The sequence below is a fragment of the Bombina bombina genome, chromosome 4, assembly GCF_027579735.1.
Source record: "Bombina bombina isolate aBomBom1 chromosome 4, aBomBom1.pri, whole genome shotgun sequence".
Classification (NCBI taxonomy): Eukaryota; Metazoa; Chordata; class Amphibia; order Anura; family Bombinatoridae; genus Bombina; species Bombina bombina.
In genome coordinates this window covers 248,668,854-248,690,588 of record NC_069502.1, presented here as the reverse complement: position 1 = coordinate 248,690,588, position 21,735 = coordinate 248,668,854, and the positions used below count along the sequence as shown (strand labels likewise).

At 40.2% G+C, this 21,735-nt stretch overlaps 2 protein-coding genes across 2 annotated transcripts in view; one reads left to right on the top strand and one right to left on the bottom strand.

Annotated features, from left to right (window-relative positions):
• LOC128656139 (claudin-19) overlaps positions 1-8,500 on the top strand; it is a 251,298-nt gene extending 242,798 nt beyond the window's left edge. Inside the window, exon 6 of the mRNA XM_053709865.1 lies at positions 8,183-8,500. Coding sequence (XP_053565840.1) covers positions 8,183-8,276 — 94 coding nt within the window. The 3' untranslated portion in view covers positions 8,277-8,500. The remainder of the gene's footprint in view (positions 1-8,182) is intronic.
• Positions 7,605-21,735, bottom strand: part of DUSP28 (dual specificity phosphatase 28) — a 63,918-nt gene continuing 49,787 nt past the window's right edge. Inside the window, exon 2 of the mRNA XM_053709867.1 lies at positions 7,605-7,721. Coding sequence (XP_053565842.1) covers positions 7,659-7,721 — 63 coding nt within the window. The 3' untranslated portion in view covers positions 7,605-7,658. The remainder of the gene's footprint in view (positions 7,722-21,735) is intronic.

Below are 21,735 nucleotides of genomic sequence, written 5' to 3'. Positions count from 1 at the left end.
GATTGTCCTACAGGACTACCCCGATTATATTTCTGAAGCTAAATGCATAATATTGGATCTCGAATATTATAAGAAATTAGACAGTGATCCCACAACAACATATAGTAAAATTCTTAAAAATCTAATACTGGATGGCCTCAATAAGGGCGTCCTAAACAAGAAGGAAAAACAATATATTTTACCAGACCACCCAAGCATTCCATTCTATTATCACCTACCAAAAATCCATAAAAACCAGACTTCACCCCCAGGTAGACCCATTATCTCAGGGATTAACAGTTTAACAGACCGTCTATCGGAGTATATTGATCTTTTACTACAAAAATATGTCAATAAATTACCGTCTTACATTCGAGACACTACAGATCTATTAAACAAGCTTCAGAATGTCAAGAGAGGAGAACAGTATTTTTGGTTGAGTTGTGATGTGGGGGCCCTTTACTCTAATATAGATCACATTCTAGGGGTTGATGAAATAAGGGAATATCTCAATAATGACATTTATCTTCCCTCAGTACAACAAGATTTTATCATCACTAGTATAGAATACATATTATCACATAACTATTTTCAATTTCTGGATGATTACTATCTTCAAATCAAGGGGACGGCCATGAGTACCAGGTTTGCCCCCAGTTTTGTCAACCATTTTATGGGTGTCTTTGAAGACCGATACATTTACAATTCCAACTGGGCGGCAAACCTGGTATTCTATGGCCGTTACATTGATGACCTCATCTTTATATGGAAGTGAACCACAGATGAAGCTATACTATTCACTAGTCACCTCAACTCTAACAATATGGGCTTGCCATTTACACATAATCTACAGGCCGAACAAATTGAATTTTTAGATGTCTGTCTCGGATGGAATGACGTGGGGGATGTTGTGTCTTCCACTTACTTCAAGGAGGTGGATAGTAATAACTTCCTCCATTTCTCCAGCAACCATCTCAATGGTTGGAAGACCAACATCCCCTACAGTCAGTTTAGATGAATCAGAAGGAACTGTAGCACATTGACACTGTATGACAAACAATCAGAGGTCTTAATTACCAGATTTAGGGAAAAGGTATACCAAAATGAGCTCATTAAAGACAGTTTTCTTAAGGCAAGGGGAGAAGATAGAAATACCATCTTAGCTCCCCGTTCAGATAGTCCCAATGAATTAGGAATGGCCCATTTGAAAGACCCTCTTTTCATAACCCAGTATAACTCTGAACATTCCCATATTAAAAAAATCTTAAAGAGACATTGGCCGATAATATTAAAAGATCCAATTCTTAAAAATATTATTGGCAAGACCCCACGGACGGTGTTTCGGAGAGCGCCAACTTTAAAGCAAAAATTGGCCCCAAGCAAAATAGTACTATCAAAAAGAAATGGTTTACATACTGCCAAATCTCCCATAACTAGAAGAGAAAAATTAGGCACATTTAGATGTAATAAATCAAGATGTCTCATGTGTAGTTACATTACACATGGTTGTACATCTATAAAAAGTCATACCACAGGAGAAATATTCCACATCAAGAAAAGAATAGATTGTAGTATGGATTATATTATTTACATTCTGACCTGCAGATGTGGCCTACAATACTTGGGCCGCACCTGCAGGAAGATACGTACAAGGTGGAGTGAACACTTGAGAAATATCAAAAAGAGATCACTTAAACATAGTATTTCCCGACACAGCACAATCCAACACCATGGACACCACCACACCTTTGTCATCACTCCCCTTGAACATATTCCCAATCAAATAGGGTTCAATAGATACACTCGCCTGCGCCAGAGGGAAACATACTGGATATTCAAATTTCAGTCTTTGTTTCCCTCTGGCCCGAACGAGGTATTAGATCTGGCGGCCTTTTAAACAATAGTTTCCTTAACTAGTTTTAATTTTTTCCACACCCGAATTACAGGTGTGGTTGTTTCATTATTATTAATATATATTTACACAACACTCAGTTTTATTTTTATTATTCATTTATTTTTATTTTTATTTTCTTTTTTTTCTTTTTTTTTTCACATATAAAGGACACTTAGAGTTAGGAATCACTTTAGTATTAGTATTTTTTAGTTACAGTTTTAATCTTCAGTGAATAAGTATTTTCTTTGAATTTATAAATAGATTATCTTGACACATTTTTATCACATTGGATGGTCTAATCCCCTTTATATTACTGTCACATTTAGTTGCAACATCACACTTTGAGACATATTATGTTATATTATACACCATATTAATATTCACCATATGCTGCTTTATTCATTACTCCAAGATTTATCAACATAAATTTGATATTTTTGTATTTAAATACTAAATTTTAGACTGTTTTGCTCCACAATCGTGGTTTATTTTGATATTTATTATGTGTGATTTTTATCACATTTTGGGATCGAATATACTATGTAATTATAAAAATTACAAATTTATCTAAAGAAATCGGAACACTAGGGCACTATTTATAATACAGTGCATACCATTTAGTTGAGCCAAGTCAATATTGGGTCAATGTTTCGCTGTAAATTTCATATATGCTGCTTTTTTCACATATAGAGGACACTTAGAGTTAGGAATCACTTTAGTATCAATATTTTTTAGTTACAGTTTTAATCTTTAGTGAATAAGTATTATCTTTGAATTTATAAATAGATTATCTTGACACATTTTTATCACATTAGATGGTCTAATCACCTTTATATTACTGTCACATTTAGTTGCAACATCACATTTTGAGACATATTATATTATACACCATATTAATATTCACCATATGCTACTTTATGCATTACTCCAAGATTTATCAACATAAATTTTATTTTTTGTATTTAAATACTAGATTTTAGACTGTTTTGCTCCACAATCGTGGTTTATTTTGATATTTATTATGTGTGATTTTTATCACATTTTGGGATCGTATATACTATGTAATTATAAAAATTACAAATTTATCTAAAGAAATCGGAACACTAGAGCACTATTTATAATACAGTGCATACCATTTAGTTGAGCCAAGTCAATATTGGGTTAATGTTTCACTGTAAATTTCATATATGCTGCTTGTGGAGTGCAGCATTGGTAAAATTACCGTAGTATAGAAACCCCCATTAATACCTATAAAGTACAACGTTAGGACATATTATTAAGAGGACAGATTATTTTGTAAAAAGTTTACGGCTATGAATATTTCTAGATATAGGGGAAAAAAACCCCCACAGAGGTTAAAATTCATATGCACCCCGGCCAATTAATATAGGGAATCAATATAGGGAAATGTTACTGATGGATGAGCCATATAACATATATAGTATAGGAATAGACTATCACTTTTGGGAGATCTATAGAATTGAAAGAAAATCCCCCTTACACTTATACACATACGTATATCAGATAGAAAGCTAGTCTTTTGTACATATACACGTATATTATAAACAACAAATAGACAGTTTTCTTGCATATATAAGTACATTGGATTTCCTTAACATTTTGTAATTAGGAGACTAGCCACCTTAGACAGGTGTCAGTGATTAATTGTTAAACACACCCCTCTGAAAGGAGGATAATGTTTGTTAGCTGGCTATATAAAGCAGAGGCAGGAGAGGTAGGAATAAGAACAATTTTATGCCTGATGAAACGGTGCAAAACCGAGAAACGCGTTGCATTATTGGGGTCACTGTCAACCCCTTTTTTATCCACCTAACACAGCAATTGTTCTGTTGTGTTTTTTAACTTTTGTTTTTAATAAATATTTGTATTTTACTGGAAATACGCCTTTGAGTGGATATCTTTACCTACCTACTGCCCTGCTGATACATAAGAGTCTCTCTACCTTTTTGGGACTTTGTGTTACCTATTGGAGCCATTTGATTATAGCATTAAGAAATCTGATCTGGGGTGAGCTGCTACACCTGCCTAAAATTTGCAGCTTGTTTCTACCAGCACATAAATGTGCTCATGGAGTATGTGAGTAACCATCTGTACCACTGAAAATATTGTTTGTTATATTTTTAACAGTCTGCACATGTAGTGCTTTTTTCTGTGTCTCCTTTTCCATCTCCAGCATCACAGTACTACCTGAGAGGTGAGCTGCCACACCTATTTGAATCTGCAGCCTGCTACTACCAGCACATTGGTGTGCTTGTGAAGTGTGTGAGTACCCATTTGGCTCTACTACTGTTATTACTGATTTTTATATCTGTTGATCCTACACATGAGGCGCCCCTCTATTTTCTTCTATTCCTCTATTAGATTAGGTGTAATTCTTTTTTATTTTGGATAATTTCGTTTGTTATTTTTCGTAATTTAGTGTTTGTTATTTCTTGTAATTTAGTATTTTTTTATTTTTTGTAATTAGATCGTTTGTAATTTTTAGAGTAGTGCTAGGATTTTTTTTAATGTGTACAGTATAGTATATTAAGACATTCCTAAAGATCTTATATCATTGTTACACACCATACATTCCTTATATAAAATATATACATAACCGTTCCCCAGTGCAGTACACCCCCCCCCCCCCACAATGTGTGAATAGTGTCTCTCTTTTTTTTTTTTTTATAGAGGGTTTTTATAAAGACTGTCCAGATTTCCCTCTGCTTATGTATACAACAGCTGCTCTTTCACTCTTGTGGGTCCTATAGTTCTTTATAACCCACGTTCCTCTTTTTCCCCCTGCTGAGTATGACAGAATTCAGCAAGATACTTGGGAGAACCCACACAATCCACCTCGATTTGTGTATGGTGTTACACTTTAGTTTTTATTCTGTTGCTTGTGAGTAGCTAACAACCCAACCTGTGTATCTTATGACTTTTTTAAGCAGATGCCGATATATAGTTCAGTCTTCAATGATCCTTTCTCTATAGCGCTGTCCCCTTATACGGGCCAATATATCCCTATAAGCAGGGGGTGTCCAAATATCTTCGTCTCAGTCTGCTCCTGAATCTTCCCTACTCCTGTTTTCTGTTTAGAACCCAGGCAATTATATATACACAGTCTCCTTCATATTTGTGGGCCCATCTATTCCTATTTTCTTCTGCCTGTTCTAGCAACCAAACAAACAGTCCCAGCACAATATTTGCCTTTCAACTCCAACGTTTTGAATCTCTGATGTGATAGGATTTATTTCTTTACACCTTATCTTTCAGACACTTACTCCAAGCATCCAGTCTCTGCTTGATTTTTACCCCAGACACACGCAACACAGCAGTTATATTACAATATTACACTCAATGTTACTTGCGGTTTTTTTGTATCTCGGATTTTCCCTTCTGCTGTGTTTTCAGCTCTTTGGCGGTTTCCTTATACTCCTAGCCACTTCACCGTTTGTTACCTTAGACCCACTTCAGTCACGATACCTCATGTCCGTTGTGCGCCTATTCCGGGTATTTGTGTTGATACGGAATTATGAAGATTTGCGGCTACCTCCTTGGAGTCATGCCATGCTGCATACCGCTCCGTTATCTGTACTGGCTCCTTTTCCGGCACCTTACTGCGGCGTGTGTCTGGGCCAGTGCCGTCCGGCCACTGTATGGCAATCTGTGGACTTCCGTCTACTCTGCTTGCCCACCTGCAAGCCGTTCCCTACGCAGAGCTGCTATACCCCGCAAACAGGAATCTGTAGATAAGGCAGAACTTTTTCTGGCTTTTTTCTTTCGCTTGGCTCCGCGAGCCGTTCTGCGTCTTGCTGCTTCTCTTGCCACGCCTACCGGAAGTCTTAATTTGGCATTTTTAATGGCTATTGAGATATCCACTTCAGAAATTGGGGAATTCAATTCCGACATAATTTCTGTCGAAAATCTAGGGACGTTGATCTTGTCCCAAAATTCTTTTTTGTTTTTTTGTATTGGGAATTTCACTTTTGTACAGATCACTAAAGTAGTCAAAGAATACCCTTTCAATATCTGTTTGTCTCGTAAATCTTTTCATACCCTTTTTAATTACTGGAATAGCATTCTTCGAAACTACCCTGGTAATTCTGGCCAGGAACTTGGCCGATTTTCCAGTGTATCCACCATATTTAGCTTTGGCTCTAAATTCTTCTTGGATATTTTCCTGCTTAATTTGGATTTCTTGAGCCGTTTTTGTTTTAATATAAGAATCCCAGCGACGTTTATTAGGGAGATCTATGGTACGCTCTATATATATTTTTAACTTGATTAGCTAACTGAACTTTAATACGCTTAGATTTTTTTCTTCTGATATGACATGTAAGATTTAATTTCCCCAAGCAAAAAGGCTTTGGCGGTCTCCCAAAATACTTCTGTTTTATCCAAATAGTTCGAATTATTATTATAAAATTCCACATATCTATTGTTTAACCATTTATGGAAATTAATGTTGTTGAATAAATGTTTAGGAAAATAAATGTTATTACTAATTGATCCCTTTAAATCAGAATTACATTTTAATGATATGGCAGCGTGATCTGAGATTAAAATATCATCAATTTCGGGTACCCAAACTAAGCTGAGTAACGAGTCAGAGATAAGAAAGTAATCAATCCTAGAAATGAATTAATAATTAATTATAATATTAATTATAAATAGTGTTTGCGATGCGGAAGGGCGGCGGTTTAGGGGTTAATAACTTTATTATAGTGGTGACGATGTCGGGGGCGGCGGAATAGGGGTTTATAATTATTTTTAGTGGCGGCGATTTCGGGAGCGGCAGATTAAGGTTTAATAAGTTTAATATAGTATTGGCGATGCGGGAGGGCCTCAGATTAGGGGTTAAAAGGTATTTTATGGGTGTTTAGTGTACTTTGTAGCAGTTTAGTTATGAGTTTTATGTTACAGTTTTGTAGCATAAAACTCATAACTACTGCTTTTAGATTGTGAAATGGATCTTGTCGTTTTAGGCTGGAACGCAGGTTTTTTAGCCTCACTGCAAAACTCGTATTGGCTGCGCTATGGAAGTCCCATGAAAAAACGTAATTTTTACGTGTGCAGGACTTACGTTGCGTTACTGGCTAAAAGGCTTGCAGTACAGCTATATCGAAAAGACTTGTAATGGCTGCGGTGCTATTTTAACGCAGAAATGGCTATTTTTTTCAGCGTTAACACGAACGAAAAACTTGTAATCTAGGTGTCTGATAGTAATGATATCACAATGACTTGAAGAGAGTCATTATATTAAAAGGAGTAAAAATATTGTAACAATGAGAGCTCTGATCCTGATCTCCATTAAGATAATACTCAGAAAATATTGTAACATCTAACCTGAGGTTTCATGTAATGTTTTCATTAATTTTTTCAAGTAAATGTGAAGAAAACATGAAACTACCTGTTATGAATTTTTCTGTGTCTAAAAAACTGATGTAAAGTCTTCAAGACAAATAATCCTGCACCCCCCCCAATCTGACCACGCCAGGTCCTTTAAACTTAGCTAACTGCTAACATCTCCAACACCTATGCAGTCCCCCCATACATCACAAAAGACACCCACAGCTTACTCAGTAATATGCAAGAGACCCTGTGTGGACATAGTTTGTCTGTGTCTAGATAAGACCATGAAAATGAAAGTTAACTCTTTTATTACACAGCCATTGCAATTTAGCTGTGTCTTTTTAACTGTGGTAGCATTAGTCTTATCTTTCATTACCTGAACATGTCCTTGCCACTGTTGTGTGACACACAATTCTTGTCTGTTGTTGGGTTAGCTTGGGTCAAGAAGGGAAGAGGAGGGTGTGATGTCTGGGTCACAGTACTTCAATATCTTCTACAGAATGGCGAAAGTATGAAAAAAGAGGTTGTTAAATTTAAGGGTGTGGCCTCTCTCAAGCTGTGCAAGAGAAAGTTGAAACTTGTAGAATTTCAGTTTCAAGGAAGGAAAGATACATTTTTAACAAACGTTAGATATGAAGAACAATACAAACTACTATTTACCTAATATAATGCACATAACAAAGTCCATACAACAAAATCAGGTTAAATACCCGCTGAAATAGAACATATCAACTGGAAAAATGTTTTAAAGAATTCTTTGTATTTTTTCCCCAATTGATGCTATTAAAGCGCGGCCAGTGCTTGTGGGGGTAGAATGCTGGTTAGTACATCTTTCAATAACAAATTTTGCAGTAACCACTTTTTGCCCTATTACTCCTATAGAAAAAAAGTTTAGAATTTAACAAAAACTTGTCTCATACAAGTAATATTTGCTTTCATCTTTTTTTTTTTTAGAGCGTACAAGTACAACAATTCAGGTCCTGAAAGTGAATTTACACAGTTCAGAGAGAGAAAGGAAATGCCTCTGTCCGCCAAAGCTTATGTCTAACAACTGTCTGGTCGCTACCGTTAGTGGATGATAAACTGTGAACAGTCTAGAGATATACCTGTTATTAAAAGAAAATGACAAAAAATGAAGTAAAGGTCTTTATTGTGTAAAGACTGCACTGTCATGCGTCTCCTATACAAAATGCAGTGCTTCATGTATGCTTAATCCCCTGTTTTATATATTTTATGTGTTTTTGTAATGCATATCTTTATTTTGTTACGGAGACTGTAACACAAAGAAATGTAAATGACATTAAAAGCAATTTATTAAAGATGCTAACATTTCACATTCAGATTTAGATTTGTGTAAATATTTAAAGTAATGTGCTATACATGGGGGCATATTTATCAAGCTCCGAAAGGAGCTTGATGCCCCGTGTTTCTGGCGAGCCTGCAGGCTCGCCAGAAACAGCAGTTATGAAGCAGCGGTCACAAAGACCACTGCTCCATAACCTGTCCACCTGCTCAGAGCAGGCGGACAGACATCGCCGGAAATCAACCCGATCAAGTACGATCGGGTTGATTGACACCCCCTGCTGGCGGCCGATTGACCGTGAGTCAGCATGGGGCGGCGTTGCACCAGCAGCTCTTGTGAGCTGCTGGTGCAATGCTGAATACGGCGAGTATATTGCTTGCCGTATTCAGCGAGGTCTGGCGGACAGTCAACACCAAAATTGTTGTTTCAAAATATAGATAAAGCCTTTCCTACCCATTCCCCAGCTTTGCACAACCAACATTGTTATATTAATATACTTTATAACCTTTAAACCTTTACATTTCTGCCTATTTCTAAGCCACTACAGATAGCCTCTTATCACATGCTTTTTTATTAGCTTTTCAAAACAGGCGACTGCTAGTTCATGTGGACTATATAGATAACATTGTGCTCACTCCTGGAGTTGTGCACAACACAGCACTAATTGGCTAAAATGCAAGTCAATAAATAAAAAGTCATGTGACCAGGGGGCTGTCATAAGAGTTTGCATACGAAGATAGAAGCGCTCTACCAGGAACGAACAACAGCTCAGTGGCTTGTTCTATGGCCATTTACCACCCGGAAGCAGCCTCTTTTAGACCAGTGTGCTTTTCACAGAAGAAAACTTTCTTGAAGTATATCAGTCTGATCCTGCCAAGTAAGGTCAGTCCAGCCCCGAAATACCAGGCAATTCTCCTCTGAACAAGGAACATGACAACCCCAGACGATCGTTTCGGCCTCCTATGGGCCTCGTCAGTGAGGTGCAGCCACATTCCTCTAAGCACACTAGGCAAGGAGTCCACGTCTGGTTTCCCCCATCACCCATAGGTAGACTTCCCCAGGGTCATAATAATTTGCATACGAAGAGAGAAGCGCTCTACCAGGAACGAACAACAGCTCAGTGGCTTGTTCTATGGCGATTTACCACCCGGAAGCAGCCTCTTTTAGACCAGTGTGCTTTTCACAGAAGAAAACTTTCCTGAAGTATATCAGTCTGATCCTGCCAAGTAAGGTCAGTCCAGCCCCGAAATACCAGGCAATTCTCCTCTGAACAAGGAACATGACAACCCCAGACGATCGTTTCGGCCTCCTATGGGCCTCGTCAGTGAGGTGCAGCCACATTCCTCTAAGCACACTGGGCAAGGAGTCCACGTCTGGTTTCCCCCATCACCCATAGGGAGACTTCCCCAGGGTCATAATAATTTGCATACGAAGAGAGAAGCGCTCTACCAGGAACGAACAACAGCTCAGTGGCTTGTTCTATGGCCATTTACCACCCGGAAGCAGCCTCTTTTAGACCAATGTGCTTTTCACAGAAGAAAACTTTCCTGAAGTATATCAGTCTGATCCTGCCAAGTAAGGTCAGTCCAGCCCCGAAATACCAGGCAATTCTCCTCTGAACAAGGAACATGACAACCCCAGACGATCGTTTCGGCCTCCTATGGGCCTCGTCAGTGAGGTGCAGCCACATTCCTCTAAGCACACTGGGCAAGGAGTCCACGTCTGGTTTCCCCCATCACCCATAGGGAGACTTCCCCAGGGTCATAATAATTTGCATACGAAGAGAGAAGCGCTCTACCAGGAACGAACAACAGCTCAGTGGCTTGTTCTATGGCGATTTACCACACGGAAGCAGCCTCTTTTAGACCAGTGTGCTTTTCACAGAAGAAAACTTTCCTGAAGTATATCAGTCTGATCCTGCCAAGTAAGGTCAGTCCAGCCCCGAAATACCAGGCAATTCTCCTCTGAACAAGGAACATGACAACCCCAGACGATCGTTTCGGCCTCCTATGGGCCTCGTCAGTGAGGTGCAGCCACATTCCTCTAAGCACACTGGGCAAGGAGTCCACGTCTGGTTTCCCCCATCACCCATAGGGAGACTTCCCCAGGGTCATAATAATTTGCATACGAAGAGAGAAGCGCTCTACCAGGAACAAACAACAGCTCAGTGGCTTGTTCTATGGCGATTTACCACCCGGAAGCAGCCTCTTTTAGACCAGTGTGCTTTTCACAGAAGAAAACTTTCCTGAAGTATATCAGTCTGATCCTGCCAAGTAAGGTCAGTCCAGCCCTGAAATACCAGGCAATTCTCCTCTGAACAAGGAACATGACAACCCCAGACGATCGTTTCAGCCTCCTATGGGCCTCGTCAGTGAGGTGCAGCCACATTCCTCTAAGCACACTGGGCAAGGAGTCCACGTCTGGTTTCCCCCATCACCCATAGGGAAACTTCCCCAGGGTCATAATAATTTGCATACGAAGAGAGAAGCGCTCTACCAGGAACGAACAACAGCTCAGTGGCTTGTTCTATGGCTTGTTCTATGGCTGTCATAAGAGGCTTAGATACAAGGTAATCACAGAGGTAAAAAGTATATTAATATAACCATGTTGGCTGTGCAAAACTGGGGCATTGGTAATAAAGGGATTATCTTTCTTTTTTAACAATAACAATTTTGGAGTTGACTGTCCCTTTAAAGCAGCTGAGCTTGATCTATTTCGGCCAACTAAGAATGGGTAAGGATGAGCGCCATGTTTCCTCAAGGGGTGATGCCCCTTCAAGCCTAGTCCTGGCAAAATGCCCACATTGCAACAGAGAAAGAAAACTGTAATGTCCTTTCCCATCACCATCTGCAGTAGGAAGTCTCTTGATAAGACCATATATGTATATGATGTTACTGAAGCTGCAGGTGTGGGGGAGCTTTTAAAGCCTAAATCTCAGCCCCTGGACCACTTTCAGGGACATGAAAATAATTTAAAAGAGGGGAGTATATCCTTTCAAATTAGTAGTTTCATGCCTCTGTAAGGTGCAGGTGATCACCATAAAAACATCAATAACTTTCAGCAGTAGTTAAAGTGCCATTTTCCTTGAGGGGAGGTGGTTCTAACAAAGATTCTATCTTCCACCCTGTTTGTGCTAAATGGACAAATGAGACCACATTTGAAAGCAGAGAATGACCTCTTTTAAATGAGGGGCCCCGTTGGATGAAGATGATCTGTGTCACTACAAACCAGCTCATTTCTAATGGTAGTGTAAGGAGTTATTACAGAGCTCCATTATATTTAATTACAAACTTATGAGGTCCCTTATATGTAAAAATAAATGTAACACTTTCAAATCAGGGTTCCCTCCCTCTAATTTTCAGGTAATCACTTTGATACTGGTAATTACCTATCCCAATTATGCAACTGTACAGTGTGAGTGATCTCATGTTTATTCAGGTAGCAAGTGATTGCCATAAAAATACAAATCACCTGTCTACCAGGTACATTTTATTGTGGGGTTTTAAAAGGGAAAATAATAACTTATAATACAATTTAGCATATGAGCTCTGTTTTTCAAATGAGGGGTCAGATGCCCAGGTGGCAACAGTGATTACCTTACAGACCCATCGGCTTGTGAAACATCATTAGGGGGTTGGGGCATTCCCTTTTATGCCCCCTATAATACATAGAGGAATGTGATACCCCTGTGAGACACAGCATGTGATAAGCATACCAGGGTTTGAGTGTTTTTGTATGTTTGTCTGGTGTAATTGTGGAACAGAGTTTCTGGGTTGGACTTGAACCTGTGTTTCCTGGTCTTTAGTTCAGCACGCTACCTACTAAGATATTCAGAACCTGATTGCAGAACAACTTATTTGGGAGTCTGCTTCGTAGAGCACCTGATTGTTGTCTGCGCAAACTTGTTTTTACCAGGTGCATCTCATTACCATTAAGTTGCAATATACTCAAGTATCTGTGCTCTGACATTGTGAAGTTTGTGTAATTTTAAAACGTTTCTAATGTTTTGACTGTTATGCTGATATTAACCGTGTATACCATAAAAAAATGACACTTTATTTTTGTGGTGTTTTCACATATAATGGTATTTTTGCAAACTTAACTAAACTGACTTAAAACAGCTAAGGCAGCCCACCGGCAGATCGCTATTTTCCCTATTTGGGTGAGAGGTGATGTTTCCACCTCTTAGCCAATAGCTGTGCAGGAAATCCGGCTTAGCTCCGCAATTTTTTTTATTTTTATATTTTTTGTAGGTAGTGTAACCCCCACCCACAATCTTTAGTTAGGGGACCCCCACACCACCAGATCCCCTTTTCTGTAACGTAGCTGCCCCATCCCTCCCTGTCCCTTTATTTCAACTTTTCTGTAGCATAGGTCCCCTCCCACTTCCTCCAGTTCCCTCCTACCTCCCCTGCTGGGGTGCCCACCCACCATCCAACTCACGCCCACACCTCCGGTCGACTCCAGCAGAAGATCGTTACAGACGGTGACACACACAGTGTCACCGTCTGTAACCATCAAGCATCTGCCCTCATATGGAGGCTTATATGGAGGCTTCAAGAGCTCCAGATCTCGGCTGCAACTTAACAGCCGAGAGTGCTGGAGCATCCTGAAACGACGAGGTATATATACGTGGTGCGGTACAATAGCCAAATTACCGCACAACGTATATATATATTTCAGATTGGATGAGGGGGTTTACATGTGCCAGTCCTAATATGCTAAAATTAGACATGGGCATTCAGCAGCTTCGTTAGCTGTCGAATGCAGAAGTAGGTGACTCCTTATAGACTTTGACTATTTTTAGAGACAGATTTATGATTGTGAAAGATCACCACATTAAGATCTGTGCAAATCCAGATCTTAGTGTGGGGATCTTTCACAAGCATAAATCTGGCTCTGAAAAGAGTCAAAGTCTATGAGGAGTCACCTACTTCTGCATTCAACAGCATGTCTAGCTAAAACACTCCAAATATAAATCCCCAACGCATTTCAGGCTTGTATTAGTGGACCTTTATTAAGCATTTTAGTTTTTGTGTATGTGTGTGCGCATGCATATATATGTACATATGTAGTATCGGTGTGCATGTATATTCACAGAGTAGTTGTATAGTTTTTAATGTTATGAGACATTTTAGTTGAAGTGGTTGTCACTTAGGCTACATTTGAAGCCATTGTTTTACCTGAGGAAACACTTGCCTGCTACTGACGGCTGAAATAAGCATTGTTCTATACAAAAGTGACATTTTATTGATATTTGAGCAAACTGACTTTTTGAACTGTGGATAAACTAATCTCTTTAGGTGACATATGCAGTGACAAGAGATGATTAGTGCTCTACTTTGATCCTTCAGAGTTCAATATCCACTAACAACAGATAGGAATAGTCTAAAAGCACATCTGAAAGCTTAAAGGGGCAAATGGAGCAAAAACACATTTTTTTCATATGTAAAGAAGAACAGTAATATATGAAGAAGATATTTTACTTGAAAGCTGGTTATGTTATTTATACACTGTTTAAATTTAAACTATCAGGAAATATATGTTACATCCTGTAGGGGCAACATTCTCTGCTGTATTGGTAAAGAGGGACAAGCCTCCACACGTAACAAAAAATACATTTATTCAGTATATGTGAATGTGGTTTTAAACTTCATTTATAATGTCCCTTTAAGACTACCAAAACATATAAGCATTGTAAAGCCAGCATGTCCCATTTACACTTTTGAATGAACGCTTCTCCTTTTCCTAACTTCGTAATACAAGCTAAACTTTTAAATGATTTGTGGATGGTACACTACATTTGTACCTGTTTTCCTTTTTTAGCTAAGTCACTGTATGTATTAGGATACATTTTATGTGCTTTTATTGGTATAACTCCAGGCAGGACAGCGGCAAGGAAATTTGCCCAACCAAGTGAAGACACATGTTGCCACCCCCTCAACAAATCGCATACCTTACCTTAGAGGTGATAGAGATGTGATAAAAATAGATGACAGCCGCACGTGAGCAGAGGGCAGCATTGTGCAAGCTGACGCTTGTGCAATGAGAAATGTGAGCAGTGTATTGCTTCCGGCTAGCTGCCAGTAAAAAGGCTCAGAATTGTCTGCCCTTGTCTGCCTGGCATTTCATAAATGAAGCCTATGGGGCCCATTTATCAAGCTCCGGATGGAGCTTGTGGGCCCATGTTTCTGACGAGTCTTCAGACTCGACAGAAACAGCAGTTATGAAGCAGCGGTCTAAAGACCGCTGCTCCATAACCCTGTCCACCTGCTCTGATGAGGCGGACAGGAATCGCCGGAAATCACGATTTCAGGTTGATTGACACCTCCCTGCTGGCGGCCGCAAGTCAGCAGGGGGTGGCGTTGCACCAGCAGCTCTTGTGAGCTGCTGGTGCAATGTTAAATGTGGAGAGCGTGTTGCTCTCCGCATTCAGCGAGGTCTTGCGGACCTGATCAGCACTGTCGGATCAGGTCCGCAAGACATTTAATAAATAGGCCCCCATGTGTCACCTATCACCTACCATCAAAGTGTACAGTAAGGAACCAGTCAGTAACCACCAAGGCTAGTTATGGATCACAGAAGCTGTGGATATTCATTCATTGAGAGCAAACAATAAACCACAATTATGATAACAAAAGGGAACAGTGGACGTTTTCTCTCTTTTTATCCCAGCCCGGCAAATGGCCAGACCCAATTCATTGGTTATATCTAGGCTGACCATATTGCCGCTTTAAGAAGGGACACATATGAAAAATGTCAGGGTTCTTATACAAAACATTTATTTAAACAGCCCTGACATATGTATTTTTCATATCTTCCTGGGACCAAGAACAAGAAGGTGGACGCCCTTTCCCGTCAGTTCCCTCACTCAAATGATTCCTCAGAAACTCCTATCGAACACATCATACCCCCCTCCTGTGTGGTTGCTCAACTCAATACCACCCTTCTGCAAAGATTGCAATGTGCTCAGTCTAGTAAACCTCCTGGTGCCCCCATGGCCTCCGATATCCTCTTTGTACCTCTGAACCTACGCATTCCTGTGCTAGCCTGGGCTCATGATAGCAAACTTTAAGGACATCCTGGTTCGACTAAGACTTTCAAGCGTCTTTCCCAACATGTATGGTGGCCTACTATGAAATTTGACGCTCAGGATTATGTGAAAGCCTGCACATCTTGTGAGGCCAACAAGACTCCCCGATCCTTGCCTCCTGGCTTGCTCCAACCATTGTCCATTCCCAAACGACCCTGGACACACATTACAATGGACTTCATTCAGGACCTTCCTTCTTCCAACCACCATACATTTATCTGGGTTGTGGTGGACCGCTTTTCCAGACTGGCTCACTTCGTACCCTTAACCAAACTACCCTCTGCTCAGGAATTGTTGTCCCTTTTTCTCTTGCATGTGGTGCGACTTCATGGCATTCCTGTGAATATTGTTTCCGACAGAGGTCCACAGTTCATCTCTGCCTTCTGGAGAGCCTTTTGTAAGTTGATTGGAAGCACTGTTTCCTTGTTGTCTGGCTACCATCCTCAGACCAATGGACTAACTGAGAGAACATACCAGAATCTTGAAGCCTACCTTAGAGCCTTTGTCAACGCTCGCCATACCAACTGGTCTGAATTGCTACCACTAGCTGAGCTGGCAAGAAACACTCATTGGCACTCTTCTCTTCGATGTTCTCCATTTCAAGCCACAGCAGGGTATCAACCTTGTGTCTTCCCTCTTTTGGCTCGGTCCACTGGTGTCCCTGCCGCAGACCGACACGTCGCTGAACTCACCACACATTGGCACCGTATTCACTCTCAGCTGTGTTCAGCTGTCTCTAGATATAAGAAGTTTGCTGATCATCATAGGGCTTCTGTACGTGCCATCCCAGTGGGTGAACGTGTTTGGATCTCCACTCGACATATTCGTCTACGTCAACCCTGTCACAAATTGGAGCCTAGGTTTATCGGCCCTTACAAGGTCCTGAAAAGACTGTCTCCTGTTGCCTACAAAGTGGCCTTGCCAAAAACCCTACGCTTACATCCAGTCTTCCATATCTCACTACTTAAACCGTACATCAAGAACAGATATACCTGGCTCCGAGCTCCTCCTCCTCCGCTCTTGGTTCGTGGTGACCCTGAATATGAAGTAGCTAAGATTCTGGACTCCAGATACAGGATTGGAAGGGTTACTCCGTGGCAGTTCGTTCCTGGGTTCCTGCCCGTGATGTGCATGCTCCATCTTTGGTCTCCAGATTCCATACTGCTCATCCTTTGAGGCCGACTCTGGTTCCCGGAGGGAACCCTTGAGAGGGGGGCTATGTCACGTCGTGCCGCTCTAGCCGTTGCTAGGGGCGCGGTGTCTCCTTCTCTGCTCGTTGTCAGGGGCAGTGTCGGCTCTGGATGCGTGCAGTGCTGATGTCATCGCCGCACACTCCGGATGCCGGGCGGACCTCTGAGGCGCGAATCTGCACCTATTTAAACCAGGTAAGAATGATCTGTCACTGCCCAAGTATAGGTGTTGCTTTGTGTGCTGCTGGGTGTGACAGATCTTCTTTCCTGTGCCTCATATCGCTGCTGAACTTGCCTGCCTGACTACTCTACCTGCCTTACCCCTTAAACTGCAGGATTGTTTGCAGTTGCTGAACTTGACTGTCTGACTACTCTACCTGCCTTAACCCTTACTCTGCTGGATTGTTTTCCTGTTGAAAAACCCTTCCTGCCTGCCTATTCAAGTGGTTTATCCTTGGACTGCTTTACTGTTGCCAACCCCTCCCTGCCTGACTATTCTAGTGATTCCTCCTTGTACTGCTCCACTGTTACCGCTGGGGACTGCCCTGCCTGTGGTGAGTGCCACACTCCTCATCTCATTAACTTTCTCTGCTCTGGGATATTCCCTATCATTCCGGGTCGACGCCGGGATAACAAGACTACTGGCTGAGTTCGGTCTGATAGAGGAGTATCCCACGAGCATTACATTTTAAAGCCATATCTTTACCACCTTCTCATTCCTTAACTTATTTGTATAGTTTGTTCTTTTAGTAGCATTTCATTCTTTTTTATAGTTTATACTTAGATTATCATCCAAACAATCCGTATTTTCTACTACAGTTTTTTTCTTTCCAGACATTCAGTTATTTATTCTAAGGATTTTTAGAGACATCCATCTTAAAATATATTTTAAGTGATATCATAATTTTGTTACAAATTCATTAATATTTATATTATCAATTGTCATCTTATCAGCAAATGTCTAGAATAATTATACATTTGTTACCAGAGTTATTAAAATCTAATTTTAAGTTACTATTCTTATTGTCAAAGACAACCATCTCAGTCTTCAAGTATTCATTGGCCTACCCATGAGGATTTCATGTGGGCACAATTTGTGTTTGCAACTTAGGGTAGCTCCCATAGACATTAAGGCCAGAGGCAAAGCATCTGGCCACTTGAGATTTGTTTCCCCACAGATTTTTGCCAATTTGTTTTTCAACACACCATTAGCCCTTTCTACAGCTCCTGTGCTTTGGGGATGATGGGAGCCATGCAAATGATATGGTATGTGCAGTTTCTTTGCTACTTCCTGTACCACCTGCCCTGTGAAGTGAGTACCCTGATCTGAATATATGTGCTGTGGTAACCCATACCTAGGAACGAACTTCTGCAGCAGCCTTTTTGCGACTGTTTTAGCATCTGCAGAAACACAAGGAAAGGCTTCCACCCACCCTGAGAACGTGTCTAGTATGACTAGGATGTGTTTGTAATGTGTGACCTTTGGCAATTCTACAGAATCCATTTGCAGATTCACAAAAGGTCCCCACGGACAAGGTGGGTGTTTCTTAATTACAGGCTTAATGGGTTTCCCTACATTGTTCTGAAGATCACACAAGCAGGGCACAAGGTCTCAATTGCATGTCTGACTCCAGGGGCCCACCATTGTGATGTAATTATCTCATGCATGTTGTACCTGTTCACATGTGAGATTCCATAAGTGAGCCTCACTATGTATGGCATCAAAGATGCTGTGAGAGAAGGCAAATTGTTGGTGCCAACCACCTACCCTCCTCTTGTGTAGCCCCTAACTCACACCATTTGTAATTTTCCTTCTGTACCATACCCTCATATATAAAGTCTCCAAACATATTAGTGGACTTTCCTGGGAGTCTGCATGAGGTAAGGCCTGTATGACCCTGGACTGTGTATAACAGCTTGCTTTGAAGCTGGAGAAATTCCTTTGTATGTGGACATTTTGGCAGGCTTGGCTCCATATTCCTGTGACTTGTGAGTGCTGTATTCTATTTGTTTATTCAAGAATACATTTTAACTGGAGAAATACTTGCACCACTATGGTCTCAGAAGTATCTAATACACAAAAGGGTCCTAACACATTTGGCTACTCAGAAGAAGATTTACAATCCATTTTTTCCTCTGTAATGGGCTCTAGAGACTTTCTAAATATTGCTCCTAAAGAAATAACTAGCAAAGCTGGAATTGCAACAGAGTATGCCTCTTGATGAATATAAAGCTCTGGTTAAGAAAATATCTAAGTCTGTAAATGAATATAAGAAAACGCTGGAAGAAATATTCTGGGTAACGTCTATCGGTGGTCGCAGAAGACAGATGTGGGCGGCCATCCCAAACCATGATTCCAACATCAGCAACGCGACAAGCCTCACACACCCGGTGACATATAGAGTGAGTCAGAGTTGTCAGCGTGTTTTTTGACAGAGGATTCATATTCCTGTGACTTGTGAGTGCTGTATTCTATTTGTTTATTCAAGAATACATTTTAACTGGAGAAATACTTGCACCACTATGGTCTCAGAAGTATCTAATACACAAAAGGGTCCTAACACATTTGGCTACTCAGAAGAAGATTTACAATCCATTTTTTCCTCTGTAATGGGCTCTAGAGACTTTCTAAATATTGCTCCTAAAGAAATAACTAGCAAATGTTTGGAAAAAGATAGTGTCAAACAGATGTTTTTACAGCTGCATGCAGTCACCCTATCTGAATATTTCAAAATTCAGCGGATACCCGGAAGTTTGTGGATGTCCACAAGTCCCACTTTGTTTGCTGATAGACCAGAGTATTGTGAGAGATTTGAGAACATTTTGAATAAATGTTCTTTTGATATCATCACCTGGACTGTTGAATTTGAAGGAAATCGCAAAGCACAAAGTGAAAGTGGAAAAAACAAAGCTGGAATTGCAAAAGAGTATGCCGCTTGATGAATATAAAGCTCTGGTTAAGAAAATATCTAAGTCTGTAAATGAATATAAGAAAACGCTGGAAGAAATATTCTGGGTAACGTCTATCCGTGGTCGCAGAAGACAGATGTGGGCGGCCATCCCAAACCATGATTCCAACATCAGCAACGCGACAAGCCTCACACACCCGGTGACATACAGAGTGAGTCAGAGTTGTCAGCGTGTTTTTTGACAGAGGATTCGGACGTCAATGCCGGATGGGCGGTAGGAAACACTGCAAGCATATAACCATCCATTCCAGGAGCCAAGAAAGCCAGACAAACTCGGTGGAACAACCAAAACAAAGCCCGGTAGACGACATCACCCCAACGGAGAACCCGGGGAGTAATCCATCTCACTCACAAGAAGAGCGGGTTGTTGGCGGCATGTCTTCTACTTTTTCAGAGAGGGATTCCATCTCAGGGGTGGACCGTGACCAAATTATGACACATAATGCACACACAATAGATAAAATGGATATGGTTGACATGGTTATTAGATCTGTACATAAGGAGATGGGACACTCAGACGCACTTGATACATTTTTTTTAACTAGTGCTACTAATAATGCTAATAAATTCAATATTGTGCATAATATTTCTGGGGCAACTTTAGCAGATGCAGAACTTCTATTGCTAAATAAAGGGTTATCCTATTGTCCAGTGAATAAAGGGAATTTATTCCAAATCAAGCAACAGTTACATACATTTTTTCGTACCATTAAATTGAAAAAGTTTTTTGGTAAAAATGAAAATGTTGAATGTGTTAAAGATACTTTGCCTTCAGAGAATATACTCACATGTAACTCAGTTGGTTTAAGAAACAGTAGTACATTCCATCCCAATACTACTGATAATAGTGTTAACACATTCTTTGATCTAGTGATCAAGGATGTTGAAAGATTGTTTCAAAAACCTTATTTTATGTTTCAAAAGAAACTATTGGAATACAAAACTGATATAGCATCCTTTACTTCGCTTAAATCGAGAAAGCAGTTAACCCTTAAAGGGGCAGACAAAGAGGTGGTGCCTTGGTGGTAATGGATGAGAAAGATTATGTGGCTGAAATTGAACATCAATTAAGGAATACAGAAGAAGAAGTATTTTGGCACAGGCTGTTAAAGAGGAGTTAATTTCTAGTGATCTAAGGGAATTTGTTTTTAAATATTAAACATCATATAAGACTTGTATTATACTGTCTGCCCAAAATCCACAAAAAATATTCAAAGCCACCGGGTAGACCTATAGTGGCTGGTTCCGGGTTAATTGTTACCAATATTGCTGTCTTGCGTGACAAGATTCTGCAGCCTTATGTTATCAGATCTTCCTCATATATTAAAGATACCTACGATTTCTTACAGAAATTACAAAATCTAGATTTACAGAGTCAAAAAAATATTTCATTCACACCTGACATGTTGAGTTGATACACGTCCATTAAGCTCACTAGTGGGGATATGTCAATGGCTAAAATGTTGGCAAGTGACAATAAATATAATGCTATCTAAATCCATTATTTTCTTTTTAAAGACACATACTATTTTCAGAGGAAAGGGACAGCCATGGGATCCAATGTCATACCTACCTATGCCAACATCTTCATGAACAACTTTGAAGAATTATTTGTTTATAAAAACATGTTGCTTAAAGAGTATGGTGCCACGTGGTGGCGCTTCATCGATGATGTGTTTGGCATATGGTATGGCGACATTGGATCCCTAACTGACTTCGTTGATTTTCTTAATAGATCTGTCAACGATATTAAATTTAACCTTACTTGAAATGAACATTCTATCCAGTTCCTTGATACTTGCATTTACAAAGGGGAGGGTGGTTTAAAAGCTGATATCTATTCAAAACCTACCGATAAAAACAACACATTGATTTTCAACAGTTTTCACCCACCGTCCACCTTTAAGGCAATACCTAAGAGTCAGCTATTGAGGGTAAGTCGTATTATGACC